Source organism: Hyaena hyaena, unplaced genomic scaffold (assembly GCF_003009895.1).
Source record: "Hyaena hyaena isolate Hyena2069 unplaced genomic scaffold, ASM300989v1 scaffold_55, whole genome shotgun sequence".
Lineage (NCBI taxonomy): Eukaryota > Metazoa > Chordata > Mammalia > Carnivora > Hyaenidae > Hyaena > Hyaena hyaena.
Genome location: NW_024080687.1, coordinates 2,315,031 through 2,340,205, shown reverse-complemented (window position 1 = coordinate 2,340,205; position 25,175 = coordinate 2,315,031). Strand labels below are relative to the sequence as shown.

The following is a 25,175-nucleotide window of genomic DNA, read 5'->3' as shown; positions in this document are numbered from 1 at the left end:
TGCTGTAAAAACAAGAAAAACTAAAATAGGAAGGTACAACTTATGTTATTTAATAATTAAGAAAATATTCTCAAATCTCCCTAATGTAACATGGGAGTTAAAATTTTGGCTGTGGAGTCAGAGCTGATAAAAAATTCCAGCTCCCCTGCTTAACAGTTAGGTAAACTTTAGAATAAAGCTACTGAATTCCTTTAATCCTCCGTCTTCTTCATCTAAACTTTGAGGATAATATTATCCAAGTAACAGGGCTATTACATGGAATTATATATGGAAAGATGTTAGAGCACAATGCCTATTTAGTGATGGTAATATTACTTCTTCTTCCGGTAACTCTTTGTGTGGCCAAAATTCCTACCAACCCTTCAGGTTTCAGCTTAAAACGAATTTCCTTAGAGAGCCTTTCCCCAAATTAAGTTTTCACATTCCACTATTTCACAGTACCTTTTACATTTTCTTTCATGGCTCTTATCACAATTTATGATTACTTATGTGAATATACGCATAGTGCATAGCATACTATATGTGCTTAGTAAATTATGAATAAATGCATTTATGAATAAAGATGTTCATATTTAATTTTTTAAGAGAGAGAACATGAGTGGGGAAAAGATAGATGAGGAAAGAGAATCTGTTTTGAGAGGGAGAGAGGGAGAGAGAGAATGAGTGAGGACGTACGCAAGCAGGGGAGGGGCAGAGAGAGGTCCAAGAGAGAATCCCAACCAGGCTCTATACTGTCAGTGTAGAGCCCAATGCAGGGCTCAAACTCACAGACATGAGATCAAGACCTGAGCTGAAATGTCCAGAGTCAGATCCTTAACAGACTGAGCTACCCAGCCACTTGAAAATGTTTATATTTATGATCTCTTCACCGATATGATAAAATTTTGTCTCTATATAATCAATGTGACCTTGATTATAAATGTTACTAACTGTAATATGAATGGGGTATCTAAATTTGAAGTACTACTACTTCTGGGGACAACTTCACTAGGAGGAAAAAAAAAAGAATATATTTACAATCACAATGATAGAAGCACAGTAATTCTCTACATTTTGTCCCTCAGTCTCCCATTAATGAGTCTGCTAAAAATAAAGGTTAAGAAAAATATTAAGTTTCTTGGCTTTTGGTTTACCTGCTGAGTTTCCTTTAAAGCACCATCTGCTTTAAATTAAATTAAATCTGTGATTTACTGATAAATCAGGGGTCTCTGCTATCTGCTAGGCAACATTAGTGCACGGGCTCTCAAACTGTAGTCCTTAGACTATTAGCATTAGTCCCACCTGGGAATTTACTAGAACTGCAAACTACTGGCTCACCACAGATTTACAGAAACAAAAACCCTAGAGGTGCAGCCCAGCAGTCATATGGTTTAGCAAGGATCTAAGCTAATTAATTCTAATGCACACTAAAATCTGGGAACCAATGCATTACAAGATTTATTCCTTATAACCAATAGGCTGCTTCACTGGTTTCCATCAATTTAACTTGACAGCCTTTATATTTCGTCATTAAAATTCTAATATTGTAGCATAACCTCTAAAGTACTCTAAAGTCTGACAAACAGGACATCTGTCAGTACTGTAAAACAAGCAACCAAAGAATGAATGCTTAACACACTGTTCTACCCATATATGCTACATAATCAGTTCATGGTGTTCCTGTTCTTTTATTAGATTTTAGCTCCTTCTAAAAAGTTTTGTCCTTGCTTCAGAAACATTCAAGTAAAACTGGGAAGTGATTCCAAATTACAATTACGATTTTTCAAGGTTTTAGAAGTCACAGAAAAAAAAATGATCTGAGCCAAAACTGTAATTCAAAGTAGTATTAGCACTATATGTAAAGATACACACAAGTCAAGTGGGTTCTGGGTTACTCTCTATTTTAGAACTATACGTGAGTTCTAGATTAGTGTCTATTTTAGAGCTATAATTCATTAATAATATAATAAGCTGCCATGAGATTGTAAACATGGCTTAATAATAGGATATCTGTTAACGTAACACATCAGAAGGTCAAATGTGAAAAAAGCATACATCACATCAAAGATTACCTTTTTAGCATTTGATAAAAGTAAACTCTTTCATTTTTTTTTTTAATTCAAGAATAGAAAACTACTTCCTCAAAGTGATTTAAACTACTCTAAACCAAAAGACAACATCATACGGACTAGTGAATATGAAAAACATTTCCATTAAAATCAGGAGTAAAAAGTTCCATTATCCTCACTCTTGGCTATTAACAGTCTGGAAGTTTTGATTTAAAAGAGAAATGACCATTATTTGTGGACAATATAATTCTATACCGAGAAGCCTTAAGAGACTCAACTAAAAATTAAATATGAATCAATTTAAAATGTTTTTACATTTTATAGTACATGTAAAGGAGTTTGCACCAGAACATGAACCAACTGCATCACTATGTACACCATTTAACTCCACTTTTTTCATAGTAAAACTATCTCAATGAGGGAAGCAGAGGACTGGTTAACAGGGCTCGAACTCACAGACCATGAGATCAAGACCTGAGTTGAAATGTCCAAGAGTCAGATCCTTAATGGACTGACTTCAAGCCACTTATCTCATAAAAGATCAATGACAACAGTTCACATACTGACTAAACTGGGTGGCACTGCTTTAGACTAAATGTTGGGAGCTGATGAGAGAAAAAAAAAAATCTACCTTCAAACCAAAGAATAATTTGTAAAAATAACATCTGGCTGCTGAAATGTGGTCATAATTAGGTCACTGCATCTCTTAAAGGAAGCTTATGAAACATATGAAAGGAACAAAAAATTTTAAGGATAAGCTCTTTTTGTCAGTTTAAAGTCAGGTTCTAATCAGGAAATTTAGACATTCTGCACGAGTGAAGTCTTTATACTTTCAGAGCAGTTTATAGTAGATGATCACAGGAATTAAGGCACATAAAGAAGTTGTGCTTTAAATATACGCACTTCAAGTACATACCTCACTCGTCACTTTAAAGTGGGCCCAATATTGTTGTGTCATCTCAAATACAAAAGTAAAACAAAGAACTGAGTCATGCTGGTAGTTTAATGAGGAATATGGGACAAATAGTCAAACTAACACTAATTTATAACAGAAAGGCTCTGGGAAAGTGAATGGAACTGACATTCAGAAGACCAGGTATGTGATCCTGAAACCAAAACTAACCAACAACACATTCTAGGGCAAACCACCTTCTCTCTCTGTGCTTCGGCTTCTTCACCAGTAAGTAAAAAAACTGCCTTAAACAATTTCTAAAGACTCTCAAATTTTCCATTCAGTCTAAGTAATTGATACTACCAGGCTGCTTTGTGCCTGAATGAAGACAGATAGGTGGTTCTACAAAGATATGCTGAAGTTCAATTCTATCTATAATTCTATGAAGTCAAACTAATTTAAAAGGCATAGACATTTATCCAGAGAATTATACTGAACACCTATCAATCTCCTATATAAATGATTGACATACATGATCTAATTCACATGAGAAATCTGAAAAATGATGTTATCATTTGAATTTTATAAACAGCAAAGATCTCACAGCAGTATAAAAAAGAAAATAAAAAAAAGAGAGCTAAAAAGGATTCATTCATATTTGTATGACTCCACAAGACAAACATTTCCTTCTACAAACTTCCTTCTACAAACCAAACACTACATATATCTTACAATTTTCTAAGGACACAGTAGAAATTTCAAGTAAATCAGAGATGTTCTAAATATAGATAAGAGCATTACACTTAAAAATGTTTCTCATGAGGCAAAGATAAAGAAGAAACTAAAGTTAATGCAGTAAGAGAATAATGGGAATGGTAAAATTTCAGTTCCCAAGTTAAGAATAAGGAAGCAAAATAAATACTTGATGTATGATTCACAAATGTTTGAAACCTTAAAAAAATCAGGGGATGACCAAAATAAAGTAGTAATTTGAATTTCTAATATGACATATAGTAGGAGATAGACTACCCCTATCCCAATTTCCTACCTGTTCTATTCTGAAGACTTCTGACCGCTTCTCAGCATAAGCAGCTCCCATAAAGACTGTCTTCCTAAACTTTACTACCCACTATGAACACAACTTCCTATTATTCTATTTAACACCTACCAGGCATTCATGGGTACCAGGGTACTGAAAAACAGGCAAATTAAAGCAATCTCTGTAGTCATGTAGCTTACAGTGGGGAACAGAAACAGACAAGCAAAGATTCCTGCCGCACAATAAGGACTTCTTAAGAGTAGACGATGATGTGCCACAGCACACACAAAGCCAATTAACAAGACAAAATAGGCCAGGAAAGTCTTCCTAGACATTGAGATGTCCAAGCTGATGCTTCCATTTTGTTACATTTTCTATTCCTTCGGCTCTTTTTTCTTAATTTTTTTGAATATTTATTTTTGAGAGAGAGAAAAAAGAGCATGAGTGGAAGAGGGGTAGAGACAGAGAGGGAGACACAGAATGTGAAGCAGGCTCCAGGTTCTAAGCTATCCGCACAGAGTCCTACATGGGGCTCGAACTCACGAGCTGTGAGATAATGACCTGAGCTGAAGTCCGATGCTTAACCGACAGAGCCGCCAAGGCGCCCCTTCGTTCAGCTCTCTTAATTACCACTTCCAATCTACTTATCTTTATACCTCACTGAAATTTCCACACCCTCTCCTTCTCCCATTTTTTCAACTCTTTCATACTTTCTACGCCTCCTTCCCCACCAGCCTAGTCTCAGTGATTAGAACATCTAAATTTCCATATTCTGCTACATCTGCCCTTCAAATCACTAATCATCTCTCTTCTCCAGCAGCTAAGCACTGCTACAGAAATTATACAGCCTCCCTGTCAGAGCCCTTGTAGATGATGAGTCTATGACAACTTAGGCAAGACTAAGCATATTCCTAACAGGCTTTCACTCCCTAACTCCCTTTACCATTACAAACCTTTACCCTCCCCTCCAGCTTCCCTACTTCCCATCCTCACCTACCCCAGCCAGTGATCTTGCCTACTTCTTCAAAATGATATGAATAATAATTAGGCATAGCCGAAAATATTGCTTTAGGCATTTTTAATGCATAAAAGAAAAAAACGTGTGCACTGAACTAACCCACCAATCTAACTAAAATTCCTCACATGGCTGTGTTGGGGAAACAGATTTAGTCCTAAACATAGCACTTACAAATAAACTCTGACCTGCCATATGACAACTTCAGCTTTAAAGATAGAGCCAAAACCAGAACGAAGAAGTAAGTTAACTCAGCTCTCAAAATTGATACTAAGTTTATGCACCAAAGATCATAGGATTTTTCTCAGAAGAATGTCTCCGGCTTGTGAACTCTTATTTTAAATACAAATCTAACAAATTTGACTGCTAGTCTATTGTAGACTGGTGAAGCAGCATTCAAAAAAGGGGGAAGTGAAACACTGCCAGAGTGGGGCACACTGACAGCCACAAAATTAGTAGCTGCGAAGAGAGAAAACGTAAAAACTCTATAAAAATATGTAAAATCAAACAGTGTAGCAAAGTAGGACCATTTATCATAGGAGCAGAGTATCTCTGCGGTGCCCTGGGGCATCACTACATTACAAGTGGACTGCAATACATGGTATTAACAATGAAATTTCAGTTTAAAAAAGATTAAATTAGACCTGGTATTGGGTTTATATATAGTAATAAATGTGCACAGATCTACTATAAAATAGGTTCGTTAATATGGTCAAAATAAAATCTATTTGATAGCTTAAATTAGCTCATGCATTTATATAATAAATACATTAACTACATTTATTCTCTAGAACTTATATTACATATATACCCTTACATATAAGTAATTTCATTAGTCAGAATACAATTTTACATAGCTATAAAAAAATTAAGCTAGTCTTTTGTTCCCAGTCATGCTCATCATTCAAAAATAAGACAATGACTGCATGATTTAAAACTGAGGGAATAGTCTGGCTGATTTTTACATACTGCAGGCACAGCACAATTCTACATTCAAGCAAGAAAAACAAATATTAAAGAAAACGGAGAAGTTCTTCCGAGTCTCTCATCATACACTAGTTAACCAACTCATTCATTAGTTTCCATCCAGTGCTGCTTCAAATAACTGTTCTACATGTAAAATTATTTCATTAATCAACTTTAAAAGTAAAATGAACTGCAAAGACCAAAAGACCAATGTCTGAAATCCAAGTATACAGCAAGAAAGCACAAAAAGAAAAGAAAAATGAAACTGCTTAAAATTTGCACTTAGAATTTGTTTTGGAACTTCATAAAATGATGCCTAAAAATTCATCTGGAATAATAAAAATAGGAAAAGAGACAAGGAATATTTTAAATGGAAAAGTTATGCGGATGACCCTGAACTATAATATCAAATTTTAAAACATATTAAGAAGCTATAATAACCAAAGTAATGTAGTACTGGCAAAGGAATAGACAATTTAATAGAACAAAGCAGAAAATTCAAAAATAATAATTTATTATCCGATAAAGGTAGCATTTCAATTGAGGGAAAAGGAAGGCTTATATATAATTTATGGTGGTTAGACCACTGGCAAACAATCTAAAAACTGGTTTTTGTGTGTGTGTGTGTTTATTTATTTTTGAGACAGAGAGATACAGAATATGAGCGGGGGAGGGGCAGAGAGAGAGAGGGAGACATAGAATCTGAAACAAGTTCCAGGCTCTGAGCTGCCAGCACAGAGCCCAACACGAGGCTCGAACTGCGAGATCACGACCTGAGCTGAAGTAGGATGCTTAACTGACTAAGCCACCCAGGCGCCCCTCTAAAAACTGTTTTAACTTAGAACCCTCCTTGACACTATACAACAAAATAATGTATTAAATATTAAACTGTAGAAATTAAAAAGCTGAAGTGTAAGTACCAGAAGATATGTACAAAAACTGAGGGTAGGACTTTTTTTTTTTTAAACAATCTGTATTCTTTTTATTTTTTAATGTTTTTATTTATTTCTGAGAGAGAGAGAGAGACAGCGTGAGCAGGGGAGGGTCAGAGAGAGAGGGAGACACAGAATCTGAAACAGGCTCCAGGCTCTGAGTTAGCTGTCAGCACAGAGCCCAATGTGGGGCTCAAACCCACGAACCGCAAGATCATGACCTGAGCCAAAGTCGGCGCCCAACAGACTGAGCCACCCAGGTGCCCTGAGAGTAGGACTTTCTGTCAAAGGCAGAAGCAATAAAGAAGTATAAGACTGATTTAGCTACATTAAAAATGAAAACTCGCATATTAAAAAGAAACCACTCCCTATAAACAAACCTTAAAAAAAACAAAAAGATGGGGGGGTGGAGACACTTTCATATATGATCAACAAAGGGCCAATGCCTTTAATATATTAAAAGCTTCAGTAAACAATAGGGAAAAGCAAGAACCCAATAAAATTGTACTAAGAATATGAACAAATGCCCACAAATAAAGAAATATAAATGGCTAAACTATTTTTAAACTCAGTAGTCAAAAAAAAAAGCTGTAAAATAGCACAACTATTAAATATCGGAGAGAGATGAAGAGGGATACTCTCACAACTGCTGATGGAAACATAAATCAGTCCAATTTTCCTGTAAGAAAAATTAGTAAGTTACTATCAAAAAAGGTTTTAGATTCAAAAATTCTTCTAAGACTTTAAGGTAATAGGTATCAGGATTTTATTACATTATTTTTAATAAAAGTGAAAAAAGAGGAAATAACCAAATGGTTCCATAACAAGGGATTAGTAGCATAAAAGAGATCGATACAATAAAATAATTGTCTAATAACACAGAGACTATTCACAGTATATTAAGTTGGGGGTGGGGAGAAGAAGGGTACCAAAAATCACAGCAATAGCTAAAAATTACTAAAAACTTAAATAAATGATATCAGACACATAAACACACACCATAGCATAAGAGTCTCTCTTGGTAAGGGATTACAAATTGCTTTTGTTTTCTTCTTTTTGCTTATCGGTATGAAGATCTTATTACCTCTTCTGAGTTAAGTAACACACTTAGAAGTTGCCTCAGTTTCCTTTGAATAATAAAGGGCTCCCTTGTGTTTATTTAGGCTCTTTAGTTCATGAAACAGTAACTCAACTAAAAAATACTAGGAAGACTTTAAACATTCTTTTTCTCTCTTTTGTTTATTTTGCTATGCAGAGATCTCCCGATGCATTTTTTTAGAAAAAGGGTTTTTATTAAATTTTTTAAAGTTTATTTTGAGAGACAGAAAGACCAGGGTAGGGGCATAGAGAGAAGGAAAGAGGATCCCAGGTAGGCTCTGTGCTGTCAGTGCGGAGCCTGATGCAGGGCTCAAACTCACAAACCATTAGATCATGACCTGAGCCAAAACCAAGAGTTGGACGTTTAACCAACTGAGGCGCCCCAAAAAATTTTTAAATAAATACAAAAGAATGTCTATAACATGTTACTCCATGTGTACAAAGGAAAAATAAGAATATATTCTTATGTGTTTATACGTGGACAAACTCTGGAGGAATACACAAGACAGAAGTTGTAACTCAAAGGGAAGAAAACAAGCAACAAGGATAGAACTTTTCACTGAATAACTGTAACTATTTTTAAATGTGTGAATGTGCTACCAATTAAAACCTAAACTGAAATAATTCTTTCATGATAACATGTGTATTTTAAATACACATGAATAAAAATACATATAAATGTAAGCATATATAAATAAAAAAACACAAAAGACCTCAAATACCCAAAGCAATCTTGAGAAAGAACAAAGCTGGAGGTATTACAATCCCAGATTTCCAACTATACTACAAAGCTATAGTAATCAAAACAGTATGGTACTAGCAAAAAACACAGACACATAAATCAGTGGAACACGATGGAGACCTCAGAGATAAACCCACATCTGTATGGTCAATTAATCTATGACAAAAGAGGCAAGCATATGCAATGGAAAAAAGATAGTCTTTTCAATAAATGGTGCAGGGAAAACTGGACAGCTACATGGAAAAGAAATTGGACCACTTTCTTACATTATACACAAAAATAAACTCAAAATAAATTAAAAACCTAAATGTGAGGCCTGAAACAATAAAACTCCTAAAAGAAAACACAGGTAGTAATCTCTCAGACACTGGCCTTAGCAACACATCTATAGATATGTCTACTCACACAAAGGAAACAAAGGCAAAAATAAACTATTAGGACTACAACAATATATAAAAAGCTTCTGCTCAGCAAAGGAAAGGATCAATAAAACAAAAGGCCACCTAGTGAATGGAAGATATTTGCAAATAATATATCCAATAAGGGGTTAATACCCAAAATATACCAAAAACTGATACAACTCAACATCAAAAAAAAGCCCCAAAAATCTCATTAAAAAAATAGGCAGAAGACCTGAACAGACATTTTTCCAAAGAATCCATACAGATGGCCAACAGACACATGAAAAGATGTTCAACATCACTAAGCATCAGGGAAACACAAATTAAAACCAGTGAGATAACCTCACACCATTCAGAATGGCTTTCATCAAAAAGACAAGAAACAGCAAGTGTTGGCAAGGATATGGAGAAAAAGGAACCCTCATGCACTGCTGGTAAGAATGTAAATTGGTGCAGCCACTGGAAAACAGTATGGAGGTTCTTCAAAAACTTAAAAAGAGAAATATCATATGATCCAGTATTTCTACTACTTGGTATTTACCCAAAGAAAATGAAAACACTAATTTGAAAAGATATGTGCACCCCTATGTTTACTGCAGCATTACTCACAATAGCTAAGGTATGGAAGCATCCCAAGTGTCTACCAACAGATGAATGGATAAAGACATGGTGTTTATGTACAAAGGAATATTATGTAACCATAAAAAAGAACGAGGTCTTGGCATCTGCAACAAGATGATGAACCTAGAGGTACTATGTTAAGTAAAATAAATCAGACAAAGACTGTATGATTTCAAATATATGTGGAATCTAAAAAACAAAACAGATGAATAAACAAAACAACGGACTCTTAAATGTAGAGGAGAAAACGATGGTTGCCAGAGGTGAGGTGGACTTGGGGATGGGCAAAAAGACAGATAAAGAGATTCAAAATTCTAACTATAAAATAAATTAGTCATGGAGAGAAGTACGGCATAGGGATTATGGCCAATGATACTATAATTATGTTGTATGGTAATAGATGGTGTCTATGCTTATCATGGTGAGCACTGAATAATACACAGAATTGTTAAATGATGTTGTACGCCTAAAACTAACATAATATTGTCAATTTACTTCAATTATTTATTTATTTACATATAAATAAATGTAAGCATATATATGTCACATTACTCAATACTGGCAAGGGGTATATTATATATACTATTGGTGGAATTACATTTCATTAAAGCCTTTATGAAAGGTCAACAAAAACCTTAAAAGAATTAGTCCTAACAAAATATCTAGTCACATGCTCAAAGATACACACATGCATACATACACACACACACACACACATAGTACAGAGAGAAAGAAAACAATGAGTCAGGGGGAGAAGAGAAAGAAGATTAGATTTATAACTGTATTATAAAGTTCATTACAATCCTATCTGTAATGCTGAAGTATTACAAAAATATACACTACAGCTATAAAGATAATGACATATACTTATCAATATGGAAAGAGCTTATGGTATTTTAAAAGTAAAAATCTTAAGTTATACGATAGTAGTTACAATATGAGCTTTTTTATATGCATTGGAGGGGCACCTGGGTGGCTAAGTCAGTTAAACGTCTGACTTCGGCTCAGGTCATGATCTCACGGTTCGTGGGTTCAAGTGCCCCGCATCGGGCTCTGTGCTGACAGCAAACTCAGAGCCTGGAGCCTGTCTTCGAATTCTGTGATTCCCTCTCTCTGACCCTCCCCTGCTCATGTTGTCTCTATCTCTCTCTCAACATTTAAAAAAAAAAAATTATATACACTGGAAAGGAACTAAAAAGATAAATACCAAAGCATTAATAGTGGTTTAACTCAGTGAGTTTAAAATGGTATGTTCCTTCTAGATCTCCTGATGTTTTTTCAGAAAAAAACACAAACTGCTTCTATAATAAGGAAATACAAAAGACATTTCATTTTAAACAAAATGTAGCTATAACAATTCCCCCTACCCATAATATTTCCATGGTTTTAGAGGTTTTTGAGGGCATGGGGGAGGTTATTTTGTTCTTAATATATAGAATCCACCAAGGCAGAAGTGAACCAAGATCTCCCAGAAGCAAATCTACAATCCTTTCCACTGTATCATGCTATCTAAATCACTCAGATGTGCCATTATTGTCCTTTACACTAATTTACCCTTTAAGTAACGTATATTTTATTATATTATAGATTCCAGATAAGTTTTACTGTATATTAAAAACAAGTATTATCTCTGTTCATATCCTTCGAAAGGATTAGAGATATACAGGATATTATGAAACCCGAATTCAGTCTGGAAGAGGCAGTATTTGACTTAGAAATGGGTTGTACTCCAAGTTTGACTGGGTTTAATTCCACACAAAGAGAATGCTATTTTTGTTGAGGAAATAGGTATCAATTGATTGCCAGACCAGCCCAAAAAGTTTACTTTCACCCATAGTTGGAAGAAACATATTACCAGTGTATTGTTATCCTTATTAGAAACACGCCCCTAACCCATGTAAAACAGGAGCAAGGAAAAAGCACAAAAGGATACAAAACACTGTCTCAGCCATGGCAAAACACATGGTTCTTTCACACAGAGAAATCGATGAGAAAAAAAAAAGAGGAAGAAAGCAGTCAAAGATTAAGCATTAGTTCCCACTTCTCTTACCTAGAACAGCGGTTTGTAAACTATACTTTGTCCCATGAAAAAAAAGTTATGCCAGTTAGAAAACCTAATGACTAAAGTATTCTTTAAAAAGCATAGGATATTTTAGGATTTTTTTAAATATCTATGCAGAGATGTCAAAAACTATTTGCAAAAGGTAGCACACTCACACCAATATATATTTTTGGTGATGTATCTTAGTATGTCAAAAACATATACAAACATGTTAATGTATGTTAACATGTTAAAATACATCCAAGAATAAGTCAATTCTCATTTCCTTGGATGTAATGCAAAACTGTGTATCCATCTCACACCTTAGAGTCAGAGCTGTGTGTCAGCCGTGAAATCTTAGACCCAACAAACTGTCAAAATAAAAAGGATTCATTCTCTTATATTAAAAATCTGTTACTCTTTTATATAAAATTATATCTCTTTCATATTAGGAATCATTTACATTCGTATCAACAGACTTGATTGTCAGGATGCAATCAAAACATAATGGTAGACAGCAAATTTTCATTTCCTATCCAAAAGTACTAACCACTTTCTGACATATTTTCAGTATTGAAGAATCCATTTTTATCCACTACCATTTTTAAGATTTTTATTTATTTTTTTTAAAGCAATCTCTACACCCAACATGGGGCTTGAACACACAACCCCGAGATCAACAGTCGTACACTCTACCAACTTAACCAGCCAGGTGCCCCCACCCACGACTGCACCTAAAAATTAATTTTGAATTTTGTACATTTGAAAATAACAAGTTTTCAAAATCTCAGCCATGTTAAAAAAAATGAATTAACATAATACTGTATAACATAATGCTAACATTGCAGCTACCAGTAATTTTTCAAATCTAGTTAAATGCACACTGGCATGATAATCAAATACAATACAATACATTCAGAGCTACAGTCATGGGACTTTCAGTAAGATGAAAAATAAATATATAAGTTCACAAAGGAATATTTTTAAGAAACTAACACATTTCAGTACTATCTATACTTTCTATAAAATGGAACATGAATGTAATATTAAACCTCTCAATCAAATCTGACCAAAGTAACCAAAAATTAATATCCCAAAATCTTTAAAGAACTGTGGGACAATGACAGCCAAAATAAAAGAGGAAGAAGTAAGAAGTGTAAAACTGGTAACAGCACTTATTTAAAAGTAAAAATTATTAAATCAAAAAAAGTCATAACATGTAATATGTATTTTCCCAAATTTGATAAAAATATAAGCAACCCAGAAAATAAGTAGTCCATGTATAATTTGCATTTTCTGTATTTCTTCTGTGTTGTCAAATACAGTCATTTAATGTACTCAGTAGGCACATGCAGTTAGCAGCTATCATGCTAAAGAGCACAGAAATATAAATTTCCATCATGCAGAGAGTTCTACTGGAGAGCAGGCTATAATGTAGACAAATCACTTTTCCCTGTAATTATAAAAATTATTCCCACAAAACTGCAAACATTTGCCCCTGCACTTGCAACATTTTTATAAGCTTCCTAATCATATGCTGATGGTAACATTTTTTAAGGGTTCTTTTTTCTTTTTTAGGTTTTTTAATGTTTTTTTATTTTTGAGAGAGAAACAGAGACCAAGTGCAAGCGGGGAGGGGCAGAGAGAGAGGGAGACACAGAATCCGAAGCAGGCTCCAGGCTCTTTGCTGTCAGCACAGAGCCCAATGTAGGGCTCAAACCCACGAACCGCAAGATCATAACCTGAGCCAAAGCAGTACACCCAACAAACTGAGCCACCCAGGTGCCCTAGATGATAACATTTTTTTTAAGATGATGGCAACAACTAACAGGATAGTGTTTACTATGTGTCAGGAACAAGAACTATGTGATTTGACTCAGTATCTCATTTCATATTCAAATAAACCCTATGAAGTAGATGCAAGCCCACAATCCCTTATCTGAGAAATGTATTTCAAAATTTCTGTTTTCAGGGTTTAGAAGGTTAACACTGTACATAAACCATATGCTAGATTCTCTCTCTCTCTCTCTGTCTCTACCCCTCTCCAGCTCACACATGCTCTCTCTCAAAATAAATAAACATTTAAAAAGGTGGGGTGGGGGCACCTGGGTGGCAGTGTCAGTTAGGTGTTGATTTCAGCTCAGGTCACAATCTCACAGTTGGTGGGATGGAGCCCTGGGTCCAGCTCTACACCAACGGCACGGAGTCTGCTTGGGATTCCCCCTCTCTCTGCCCCTGCCCTACTTGAGTGCTCTCTTGCGTACGCACTTGCTCTCTCTCTCTCTCCCTCCCTCCCCTCAAAATAATAAACATTAAAAAAAAAAATATGCTATTTAACACTCTCAGACAGAGTCTAGGCAAGCACTCAAGAACAGAGTGGAATGTATGAATGTTCACACTAAAGACAAGTGAAGTCTATATGCAACTGCATATCGGCTAGGTCCTGGTTCACCATCAGACTAGTTCAGAGATAGTATTCCCATTCTCCAGTCATAATTTGCAACAACACTACAATTTTAGAATGACGAATCTATGAATTTTTACCTATCTTTCCCTACATTACTAAGGATTTTCATTACAAAATTACCAAAATGACCATCTCCCTGAATTTTAAGGATTCATTTCTAAGAGTGAGCAACATGGTTTTCTCCCTGCTAATTATGGACATACTATGCTCAACTCAAAGGCCTACTTAACTTTATTTTCATGAGATAACTGATAGAGTTATTTCAGCACTAATTCAAAATTGCATATAGTCTCTTTTTTAAGATGACACACTTGTTCAATGCAAGCACTTCATTCAGTTGGATGGAGCAACATAAACATTTCCTTATTTTCCTTTCTGAAAAGATACACAGTGTTTTGTGTTACATGGCACTTTTGTGTTCTCAATCAGCTTTAGCATTTTCTTACTTTCAAAAGGAAAGATTGTGACCCATTTTAAATAATTTGAAAATCCTCATTATTGTTGTATCTATAAACCAACGTATATATTAAAATAATCCAAACAGATGCATTCCACAAAAAGTACAAGGATAAATTTATCCACGTATTTTGGTGTTATTTAAATTATCAGGAATCAGGAATTAAAGGATTATTTAATAGTGATAGAATATGAAAGGAACATTTAAATATTCATATTATGTTATATATTACATTGAATATTCAACAATGTAGCCTTATCCAATATTATGGCATATCACAAATAGGGGCATCTAATAAGGAGCATATAGGTAGTAAATATACAATTTCAATGAAAAATTATACTTTCTCTACATTACTGACATGGCCTTGCTTAAAATAATTTGGTGGTCAGGTATAGGAAACTGAAATAAATGCTATTATTATATGAAAGTAACAATCCAATACTACTTATAAAAATTAGACCTCATTATTAATTAATTAAAGATAATTATTCAGCTTTCCCATTACTTCATTATAGTACACTACTCACACAGAAATTAGTAAACATTTGTAAACTAAATTTCATAAATCGGAATCAAAGTTTTATTGACCAAAATGTAGGTTAGCATAATATGTCAAAGTACGGACTCTGATGGAGTCAGACTCCCAGACTTAAACACCAGGTTTTGCCCCTTACTATAATGGCAATTTTTTGCAAGTTACTTATTTGTGTCTCCATTTCCTCATCTAATCTATGAGAGGGGAGTAACAGTATTAACTGCATGGGGTTGTGTGAAGATTAAATGAAATGGGGGGGGTGAGGGGTGCCTGGGTGGGTGGCTCGTCGGTTAAGCGTCCAATTTCAGTTCAGGTCATCATCTCGCAGTTTGTGAGTTCCATCCTCACGCTGGGCTTTGTGCTGACAGCTCAGAGCCTGGAGCCTGTTTCAGATCTGTGTCTCCATCTCTCTCTGCCCCTGCCCTGCTCATGCTCTGTCTCTCTCTTTCTCTCAAAAATAAACATTAAAAAGAAGAGAGAGAGAAAGAAATGGTATATGGAAGGATTCAGGAAGTGCCTGGTACACATTGTGCTCTGCAGAAGCATTCACTATTATCATCAGTATTAATAAAGCATCTCTGAAGTTGCAATCCATTAATGCCAGCACTGTTTACCTTTATGAATTTTTCTCTAATTTCCTAAGAACCTTAAACATAGAGGGGAAACACAATATTTTAAGGAATCTGTGTCAGTTTAATGAACATCTATGGTTACTTCCTATGTTTACATATCAGGTCTCTTTAAAGTCAGATTAACCTGAGGATAGAACTGGGAACATAATTCTTTCACAGCTCTTAATTTATAATGCTAAATAATAACCAAAAGATACTATTTCACATAGGCAACTCTAGTTGTTTATGCCTACTCTAATGCAGCAATGCCTAGTCTAAATGCAATAAATGGTTTTCGTTATATATCCCAAAAATTGCCAGGAAAAGAAGCAAATCTTACTGTACTAGTTCAGTTTTGGACATACTAAGTTTGAGATGCTCACAGACTACTTAACGGACATTCCAGGAAGCAGTCAGAAGCACAGATCTCAGGAAGCTTACCCTCAGAAGGTCATCACTCGCTCCTTTGTGCTACCATGAAATTAATTGCTCACATCCTATCACATGACAGCCCTATGTCTCCACAACCCCTCTCTATTGCTACACTCTTTTGAAGGCATTTAGGCACTGTCAGATAAGAGGTCAATAAATGTTGGTTTCTAAAAATGCAAAACTTGCAGAACTGTACAGTTAAGAGAATGAATTTTATTGTAGATAATAAAAACACTCCTGATTAAAAAAATTTCTTTTCAATCTGCGAACTTTAAATTATGGATGAAACTTTCCTTTGGAAGAATTCTTACAAAATATAAGTAACATGTAAACACAAAATCTTTATTTTTTTTTAACTTAGTTGCATGAGAATTACTAAATGCTACCAAACAGTGAAACCTGAAATCATCACCAGGTCAAAAACCTGACAAAGTACAATATAATAAGGCAAGAAATATATAAATGAGTAAAATAAAGAAGAAAATAGCCAATGAAAACTCCTTGAAGTGCTCTTAATCAAAATTCTTAAGAAGTTTGTTAAAACACCTGCAATGTGGATTGAAAAGGTTTCACTTTGTAATTTACAGGCTACTTGAGTTCAGTAACTTAAAAATGAAAAGCCTCTTGGACCCTCCTAGCACATGTTACTCAAAGAGCTATAATAAGAAGCACATAGCAAATGTGCTGAGTTATATCCACTAGGTATGGGAGAGCTCCTTGTCATGCCCAACTGACCAACTGTTTGCTGGTTCATCCCTTAGTTTAAAACCTGTAGAACACTTACTAAAGAATGCTTCACTGGTAGAATTTACAACACAAACTTAAAACATGGTCAGTTCTCTCAAGGCTCTAATAGCACAGACCAGCTGCCAATTCTATATCTGATAACAGATCATTACAATTTCATTTGTGTTTCACAATGAGACACTTTTCACTGCAACTATCCCCTGGAAATGACACGACACTGTTACTCATTTAGAGGGCAGGAGACAAGACTAAAACAGCTCATTCATGGTGAAATGACAGCAGAAGATTAAGAAACAGCAATATAGGGGCTCCTGGGTGGCTCAGTTGGTTAAGCATTTGACAGCTCAGGTCATGATCTCACAGGTACGTGGGTTAGAGCCCCACATCAGGCTCTGTGCTGATAGCTTAGAGCCTGGAGCCTGATTCAAATTCTGTGTCTCCCTCTCTCCCTGCACCTGCCCTGCTCATGCGGTCTCTCTCACTCTGTCTCAAAAGCAAATACTTTTTTAAAAATTTTTAATTAAAATAAATAAATAAACAACAGCACTATAATACAAACAGGCCTGATAGGACTGGTGGGGGACGGGGTAGGGGAGGATTCACAGAATGAAATTCCTACAACACAAAATAAACATGAACACTTAGGTCTATACTTCACATGTGATATAAGCAAGAATAAATGTATACTAATTCTTATAGCATCAAAAGCCTGAAAACTTTACATCAATAGAAAATATTGGTAAATTTGAAAAGATTCCCCCAATTTGGGCCCTTTTTTCCTGTTCTATGAAGCAATTCATAAAGGGAAAAAACGAACTTCAGACTATAAATGATGAATGTAACTATTAGGAGTGGCCTCTCTAAGAGGTCTGAAATAGAAGGAAAATGTACATTTCTTCCAAACCTGTAGCCAACAATAACTTTTGCATTCTGAATCCAGCTTAAGCACATTAGTTGAGAAGATGTTTGCAAAAGTATTTAATAAGAAAGTGCTGAATCTAGCTTTTATTTTTTTCTGTTTTGAGTGGCCTGCAATCTATCAAATGCACTAAGAAGAACCTCTCCAAAGTATAAATGACAAAAGGAAATACAGCTTTCTTACAGAGAGCTGTTTCTACAGACCAGGTAAACCTTTTCTGTAAACGGCCATACAGTAAATACTTTCAGCTTTACAGGCCATATGGTCTCTGTCACAAATACTCTGTCATAGAGCATGAAAACAGCGACAGATAACAAATGAGTATGGATGTAGTCCAATAAAACCTTATTTTCCAAAACAGGCAGCCAGTCTGTGGGCCCGTGTGCTGACCTATGCTACAGAGCTTGTTTTTTATTTACAACAAATATGTTGTTTTAATAAATGCCACCAGCTTTAAAATATGATGTGTCTGGGATTTGCTTTAAAATACTGCATAGAAGAAAAGTGGAGACTAGGGAGAAAGGTTAAATAAGACTAGCAAAACACAATTATTGTTAAAACTGGATGATGGATGCATGGAGTTCATTATCCTAGTCTCTGTAATTTTATGAGTTTGAAATTAAAAGCTTTTAAAAATACAAAGTAAATCAATGAACCAGCTCTACAAGAAAATGAGTTTCTTCACTTTACTGTAAACCTTTTAAAGCATATTTAGTATTCTGAAACATAATTAATAGAATCAACATAAAACATTCTTAATGTTTTACATTAAGCTACGAAACTAAAAATGAAAGTGCTTATCACATAAAAATGTACACCAGCATAAACCCTTAACATTTTCCATAATTTAAAACCCAGGTTCACCTAATACAACTCCGAAATTAATAGAAGTTTATCCTCATCTTATCTAACAAACTATGTTACCAATTTCTGGTTTAAGAATATAATTATTTTTATAAGGGATATGTAATTTGTGTTAACATGTAACAGGCTTACTGTTTTTCAAATAAATTACTGATTTTTATTCCTCAGTTTTAAACTCTAGGCAATAAATATTAGTAAGTATAACCCACATAAACAAATGTTGTTTAAGGTCTTCAACAACTGAAGAGTGTAGAAGGATCCTCACACCAAAAATTGGGAGAACCTATAACCTACACATTCTCAGTGTTGTCTAAAGTATGTTTATCAAGCATATGAATAGCATATATATCTGAACAATAATCACCTATCAATATACACCCACAAGAGGAAGATACTTAAACCTTCCACAGAAACATTCTTTTCAAATTGCCCAGTAGGTCATGAATATTGTATCCATAGGAATAGAAGAGCTCTAATGTGTTGTGCCACTTATGCGGGTAATTGTCTCCTGAACTAATAATAAAGAAAAAAACTAATCTATGCCAGCAGACATTTCTAATAAGTAAGCTACATCTCCTCAAATCAAGATCTGCCATGTTGCTCAATGCAAGAAGCAAGAAATTAAGCTGAAAAGAGTCTTAAGAATGATTGTGCAATTTCTCAAAAAGAACACGTGTTTTTTAAATGTTCTGTTTTTTCTCAACATTCAGCAACACAGTAATTTCAAATATTATCAAAACTAAAAACTAATTTAAATTAGGCTCATGAAATCATTATCATCCTTGAGAAAAACAGAGAATCTCTCTGTGAAAACATTTCAACTATCCAAGAATATAATCAATCTCCAAATCCTCTAAGTCTAAAACTAAAATAGTAATAAACAATCCATAACACAGATTTGAGCAGAGAATAATGAAAGCAAAAATATTTATGTGATTGTTTATTCTTTTTTAAAGATGAACCAATATTTATTTTTCAAAAACAGCACTACTGGAGCATTATTAACCTATTTTGCCCCTTCTGCATGTGGCTTTTTAAACTATTAAGAGACTATTCCATTTTTACTTTGTAAAGTGCGCATTTCAAAGTTAAGTTTTAGAAATTTTGTTATTTCTATTGTCTTTTATCAACACGAGTAAACCTGAAATAGTAAGAAGTGTGATGCAGACATACTCACATCATACTCTGTAATTCTGCTGCAAAGCTTATCGACTTCCCTGCACTTCTTCCACTACTTGAAGTGGCAGTAGACATTGGGCTGGCTGCAGTATTATTCATCTAAATAAAAAAGAAATAGGGCTTACAAAATGTATTTAACTATAAATAAATGCATGGAGCAATTATAAATTACTTCAAAAGTATAGAAAATTTTAAATTCCTAATTTTTACATAAATCTGATTTGTTCATATTGATGTTCTTTATTAAAATGAAATCATAAAGAGGAAAAAACTGCTTAGTCAAATACGGCATCAAATATTACTGACTTGAGTGAAAAACATTTTAGTACAAATTTTACAATAAATACTGGAAGAAAAAGACTCACTAAAATAATAGAACTCCATGGTTTTCAAAATATGCTCCAGGGAGCCCTAAGGTTCACTGGCAATATTTCAGGAAGCGCCCAGGGGTCTCCAAGCACAACCTCACAGTTCCCTCCAGAACAACAGAACAACTCTGACTTTTCTAATTCACGTACTGAGGTTCCAACTAAGAGTTAATCTAATTCTCATTTGAACCAAAGCCCAAGATATAAATAATAAAAATAAAGTCAATCAGTACATCACAAGTAAGCAGTGTGATATTTTATAGTTAAGTAACTCATCAATTTAAAATGTGACTTTTTCCCCCAATATAATTAAGCTGATGCATAATGGAAAATTAGATGCCAACCCTAATACATGTGATTTTATTTAATGCTATGTGGCAGTCCCATAAACAAGAATTAGTGAAAATAACAACCCAACGAAAGTAGATAAAAGCCTCAACCATTACTCAGTAAGTGCTCAATAAATGTTAGCTATTAGTTTGTATGTCCATATAAATATTGCAATATAATTTTCCTTAAAAAAATAATTTGTAGATTTGAACATATGATAAAAGAAAGCAATAATGAGGCAGCTAGGTGGCTCAGGTGGTTTGGTGTCCAACTCTTGATTTTGGCTCAGGTCATGATCTCACGATTCGTGGGATCTAGCCCCACATCAGGCTCTGTGCTGACAGCATAGAGCCTGCTTAGGATCCTCTCCCTCTTTCTCTGTCCCTTTCCCAAGCACATGCGCTTGTTCAATCTCTCTCTCTCAAAATAAACATTTTGGGGTGCCTGGGTGGCTCAGTCAGGTAATCCTCCAAGTTCAGCTCGGGTCACATTCTCATGGTTCATGAGTTCAAGCCTCACATTGGACTCCGTACAGACAGATCAGAGCCTGGAGCCTGCATCAGAGTCTTAGTTTCCTCTCTCTCTGCTCCTCCCTCGTTCACACTCTGTTGTGTGTGTCTCTCTCTCAAAAAATAAACTTAAAAAATAAATTTAAAAATAAACATTTAAGAAAAGTTTTTTAAAAATAAAGCGGTACTGGAAACTTAGAGTACACTGTAGTAATAAATAAACTAGGCGAAGTCAGGAGTCAGACTGCCAAGGTTCAAATCCCAGTTCTGCTAGGGCTTTGGGCAAATTACTTAGGCTTCCGTGTGCTTCAGTTTCTTCATCTTTAAAATGGGAATGAGAATCCCACACTCTTAGGGCTATTGGGAGGATTAAATGAACTAATATGTACAAAGCATTCAGAACACTGCTTAGCACACAGTAAGCACACAATGTTAACCATAATTATCATACGCAGAAAGAACTTAAGAATTTTCCCTTTATTGATCAGCTAAAAGCTTCTGTGTAACAAATTTAGGTTACTCTTATTTGACAGTCGCAAGCGTAAGAAACCTGAATATTATCACTAAAATAAGATCTCACTAAAAGACCCTGATGCAACTCAACAAACAGTAAGTACTTAGTTTCCTTATAAAAGTTTTCAGTACTGCCATAACTACTGCTAGTGGTCATCCTCGCTCAAAATCTCCATGGTCTTTGACTCCTTCTCCAACATCCTATATTTTGTAAGAAACCAAATAAATTCTACTTTACGTTCTTACATGCTCCTCCTCTTGTTCTACTGCTATGTCCTCTCCGTAGGTGCCAGAAGAGCTCCTCTCTTTCCATCTCAGTTCATTCTCCACACGGCTACAAAACTTACCTTCTTAATATTAATACATCCTCTAATCTGACAGCTCCTGGGCAACTGTGGGCAGTAGAGGCTAAAAGTGATCATGGAAACCTGAACCAGGGCGATTCACCAAGGACTGAGATGTAAGGACTGGGCTCCATGAAAGAAGACTGAAAAAAAAAATACTACAAACCACTGCCTGAGACAGGCCATATAAGAAGCTTTTGAGGGGCACCTGGGTGGCTCAGTTGATTAAGCTTCCAATACTTGATTTCAGCTTAAGTCATGATCTCAAGGTCTGTAGGATCAAGCCCCACATCAGGCTCTGTCCTGGCAGGGCCAGGTCTGCTTGGGATTCCCTGCCTCTCTCTGCCCCTCCCTTCTGCAGGCATGCTCTCCCATCTTTCTCTTTCTTTCTTTCTCTCTCTCTCCCCCCCTCCCCAAAATAAATAAACTTTTAAAAAGAAAAGAAAAACCAGCTTTTCAGAAGTCAACAGGACAGAGGACTCAGATAAACAGCAGGCTAGCTCGTTAGCTAGATCTGAAATACCCCAAATCCTTCTGTGGCAAAGCCAACTATCTGCCAAGATAAGCCATGGTCTAGTTAGAGGGCCCTGAGGGCCAGGCCAAATGCAAGAGGAAAGAATAGTAAAGAAACAAATTTTACTCAAACTGAGCCTGAAAGCCAAAATTCTAAAGCACATAAAAAAGCTAATGCTATTAAAGACCATAAACTTATTTTAAGCCTAATTTTTTTTTCACAAAGATTTTTAAAGTCTGTCCTTTTCTCTACAAAAAAACAGGAAAAGAAGCATCACCATTAGAACTCAGGTTTAAAAAAAAAAAAATCACATCACCAAATCTAAGATGGGGGGAAAATAGACAGGAACCCAACTACTTCTAGGAACAGTCCTAGGGAATCAAGGCAGTGATAAAAAAGGAACCTGGCTCTCTCAAGGGCCTCAGAAAGTGTCTCCCTCGTCCCAACAGAATACTGGCAAAGATACAATATCCTGGAGAAAACATTAAACTCAAAGACTGTATTAACCCCGGCCTCCGAAAACAGGATTTCAGTTGACTCATGTCAGATTTGAAGACATGCCGGTCTGTGGGATTATCCTGCGACACTGCTGGAGCAGTCTGCCCCTTCGGTCACCCTGCTTTCACACTCTGAAGAGGAGATACTGCAGGATGTAAATTCCCATTAAAGCAGCTTTCTTCACTTGTCCCCTACTGCAAATGTTTCATATCAAGAGTATTTATCAGTAAAAGGTCCCAAACCTAGTTTATTATAACCACAATCATCCTTCCACAGTCAAGTTATTTCATTTTTAAATCAAGCAGGTGAGTAACATTTTTCTGACATGATGAGCTGATAGCTCATTAGAATCTTTAAAATAATTATTTCCCATACCCACATTTTGTTTGATTTTAGATAATTAACTTCTTTAGACATAACTTCTTTACACATCAAAGTCCTATCATCCCAATGCTTTATTTCCTTTCTCCTAGACATTTAAAAAAAAAAAAAAAAAGCCAGTTAAAAGCAGAAGCACTCAAGTCAATTTTCTCTAATAAATACAGTTAACATGGAACTGAAAACCTACTGTAATCTTCTCAATGGGTTAATGTCCTGCAGTCGTTTTAGCTTTCGATTGAAATGCAGCTGTTTGCCATATTTTACAAAATGAATTCAGATGTGCAGATGGAGATCTCGATTATTTCAACATGCCACAGTTTAAAATGTGAACCCAAGGAGTAAGTTCATCTCTGATTAATACTGATTTAAACCTGATCATTAAGTCAATAGCCAATACTATGTCACACCTGTGAAATCTTGTTCCAGCGAAGCGGACATCTTTTATTTTAAAACAATGGACCTTGAGGATATACCCTTTTCCTCAGAAAATACCATAATGAAAAGAAAAATTTTAACTGTAGTAAAGTTACACATTGTGTAATTCAAATGTGAATTAAACAAAAATGTAATGAACATGCTACCAGGTTTCTAATTACAGCTCATATTTTTGGTGCTAAATGGCCAAAGAAGAAATATACCATGAAACATCTATGGCTTAAAATACCTCAAAATGAAGTTGAAAACTTTATCACTAGCTGTAGCACCATCAAAACAACATAAATATCTAGATTGTGAAATCCATCAGTCTACTCATTTATTAAAAGACCATGGAATGTTTTATCATTTCTTCTATTACATCACTGCTGAGGAAAATTAATTCAGCAGATCTATGTACTGATTCTGAGTATAAACAGTTTCAATTCCAACCATTCATAGCCTGAACATCCCACATACATAAATTAATAGAAAACTGTTACAGTCAGAACATTCTCATTTTCACAGAACTCCAAAGGCAGGAAGCAATTAAGGTTAAGCTAACACTATTATACACTGCATTTTAGTTTTGTTGTCTTAAAAAAAAAAAAAAAACACCTCAAGTTACATCATGGCATAAATTTCTCTTCCGTGAAAAATAATACCAAATAATCATTCAATCTCTGAGAATGTAAAACATTAAAATTTTTAATTATACACAATTTTAAAACTTTTATACCTAGTATTTTGAGATAACACAATGGTAATTCCAATAAATTTATGTAGGTGGGCTTCAGGAGATATAAAGCTCAAATGTCCATACAGTTACCTGCTAAAAGAGCAACAACATCCCATGAATAACCTAAAGAACAGATGATTCACATATAACTGGAAATCAATAGCAATTCTCCTGAAACTGCTAATTGTATTTTCATAACTAAAAATCATTTGTATTCGCTTACTACATATCAAATGAGTGCAGAACCTGAGATAAGATGCATCAATCATAGCACTTCTCACACCATAGTGTAACTATTTCCTTGTCCTCAAACTGCTAACTGCTTAACAATAGGGAAACTGATTTTTCTGTAACGCTGGTAGCTAATCTACTGCCTAACGCTGCTGATGCTCAGTAAATGTTGGGTGAATGAATAAACTACTGACTGGTATAACAAAGAATATAAAGATAAGAAAGATATGTCTCTGCCACTGAGTAGCTTATAGCCTCCTGAAGTTAACCGATCAGATATATTCAATGGAATTAGTTTAGAGACAATGCACAAGATACTATGGGA

General features: G+C 35.1%; 2 protein-coding genes across 4 annotated transcripts in view; one reads left to right on the top strand and one right to left on the bottom strand.

Moving 5' to 3' along the window:
* Nucleotides 1–25,175, bottom strand: part of SUPT3H (SPT3 homolog, SAGA and STAGA complex component) — a 554,087-nt gene that overhangs the window by 478,284 nt on the left and 50,628 nt on the right. For all 3 annotated transcript variants that reach the window (XM_039231173.1, XM_039231171.1, XM_039231172.1), the window contains exon 2: nt 20,008–20,108. In XM_039231173.1, the coding sequence (XP_039087104.1) occupies nt 20,008–20,108 (101 nt within the window). The remainder of the gene's footprint in view (nt 1–20,007; nt 20,109–25,175) is intronic.
* Nucleotides 1–25,175, top strand: part of LOC120231217 (runt-related transcription factor 2-like) — a 51,163-nt gene that overhangs the window by 21,698 nt on the left and 4,290 nt on the right. The gene's annotated exons all lie outside the window — the stretch shown is intronic.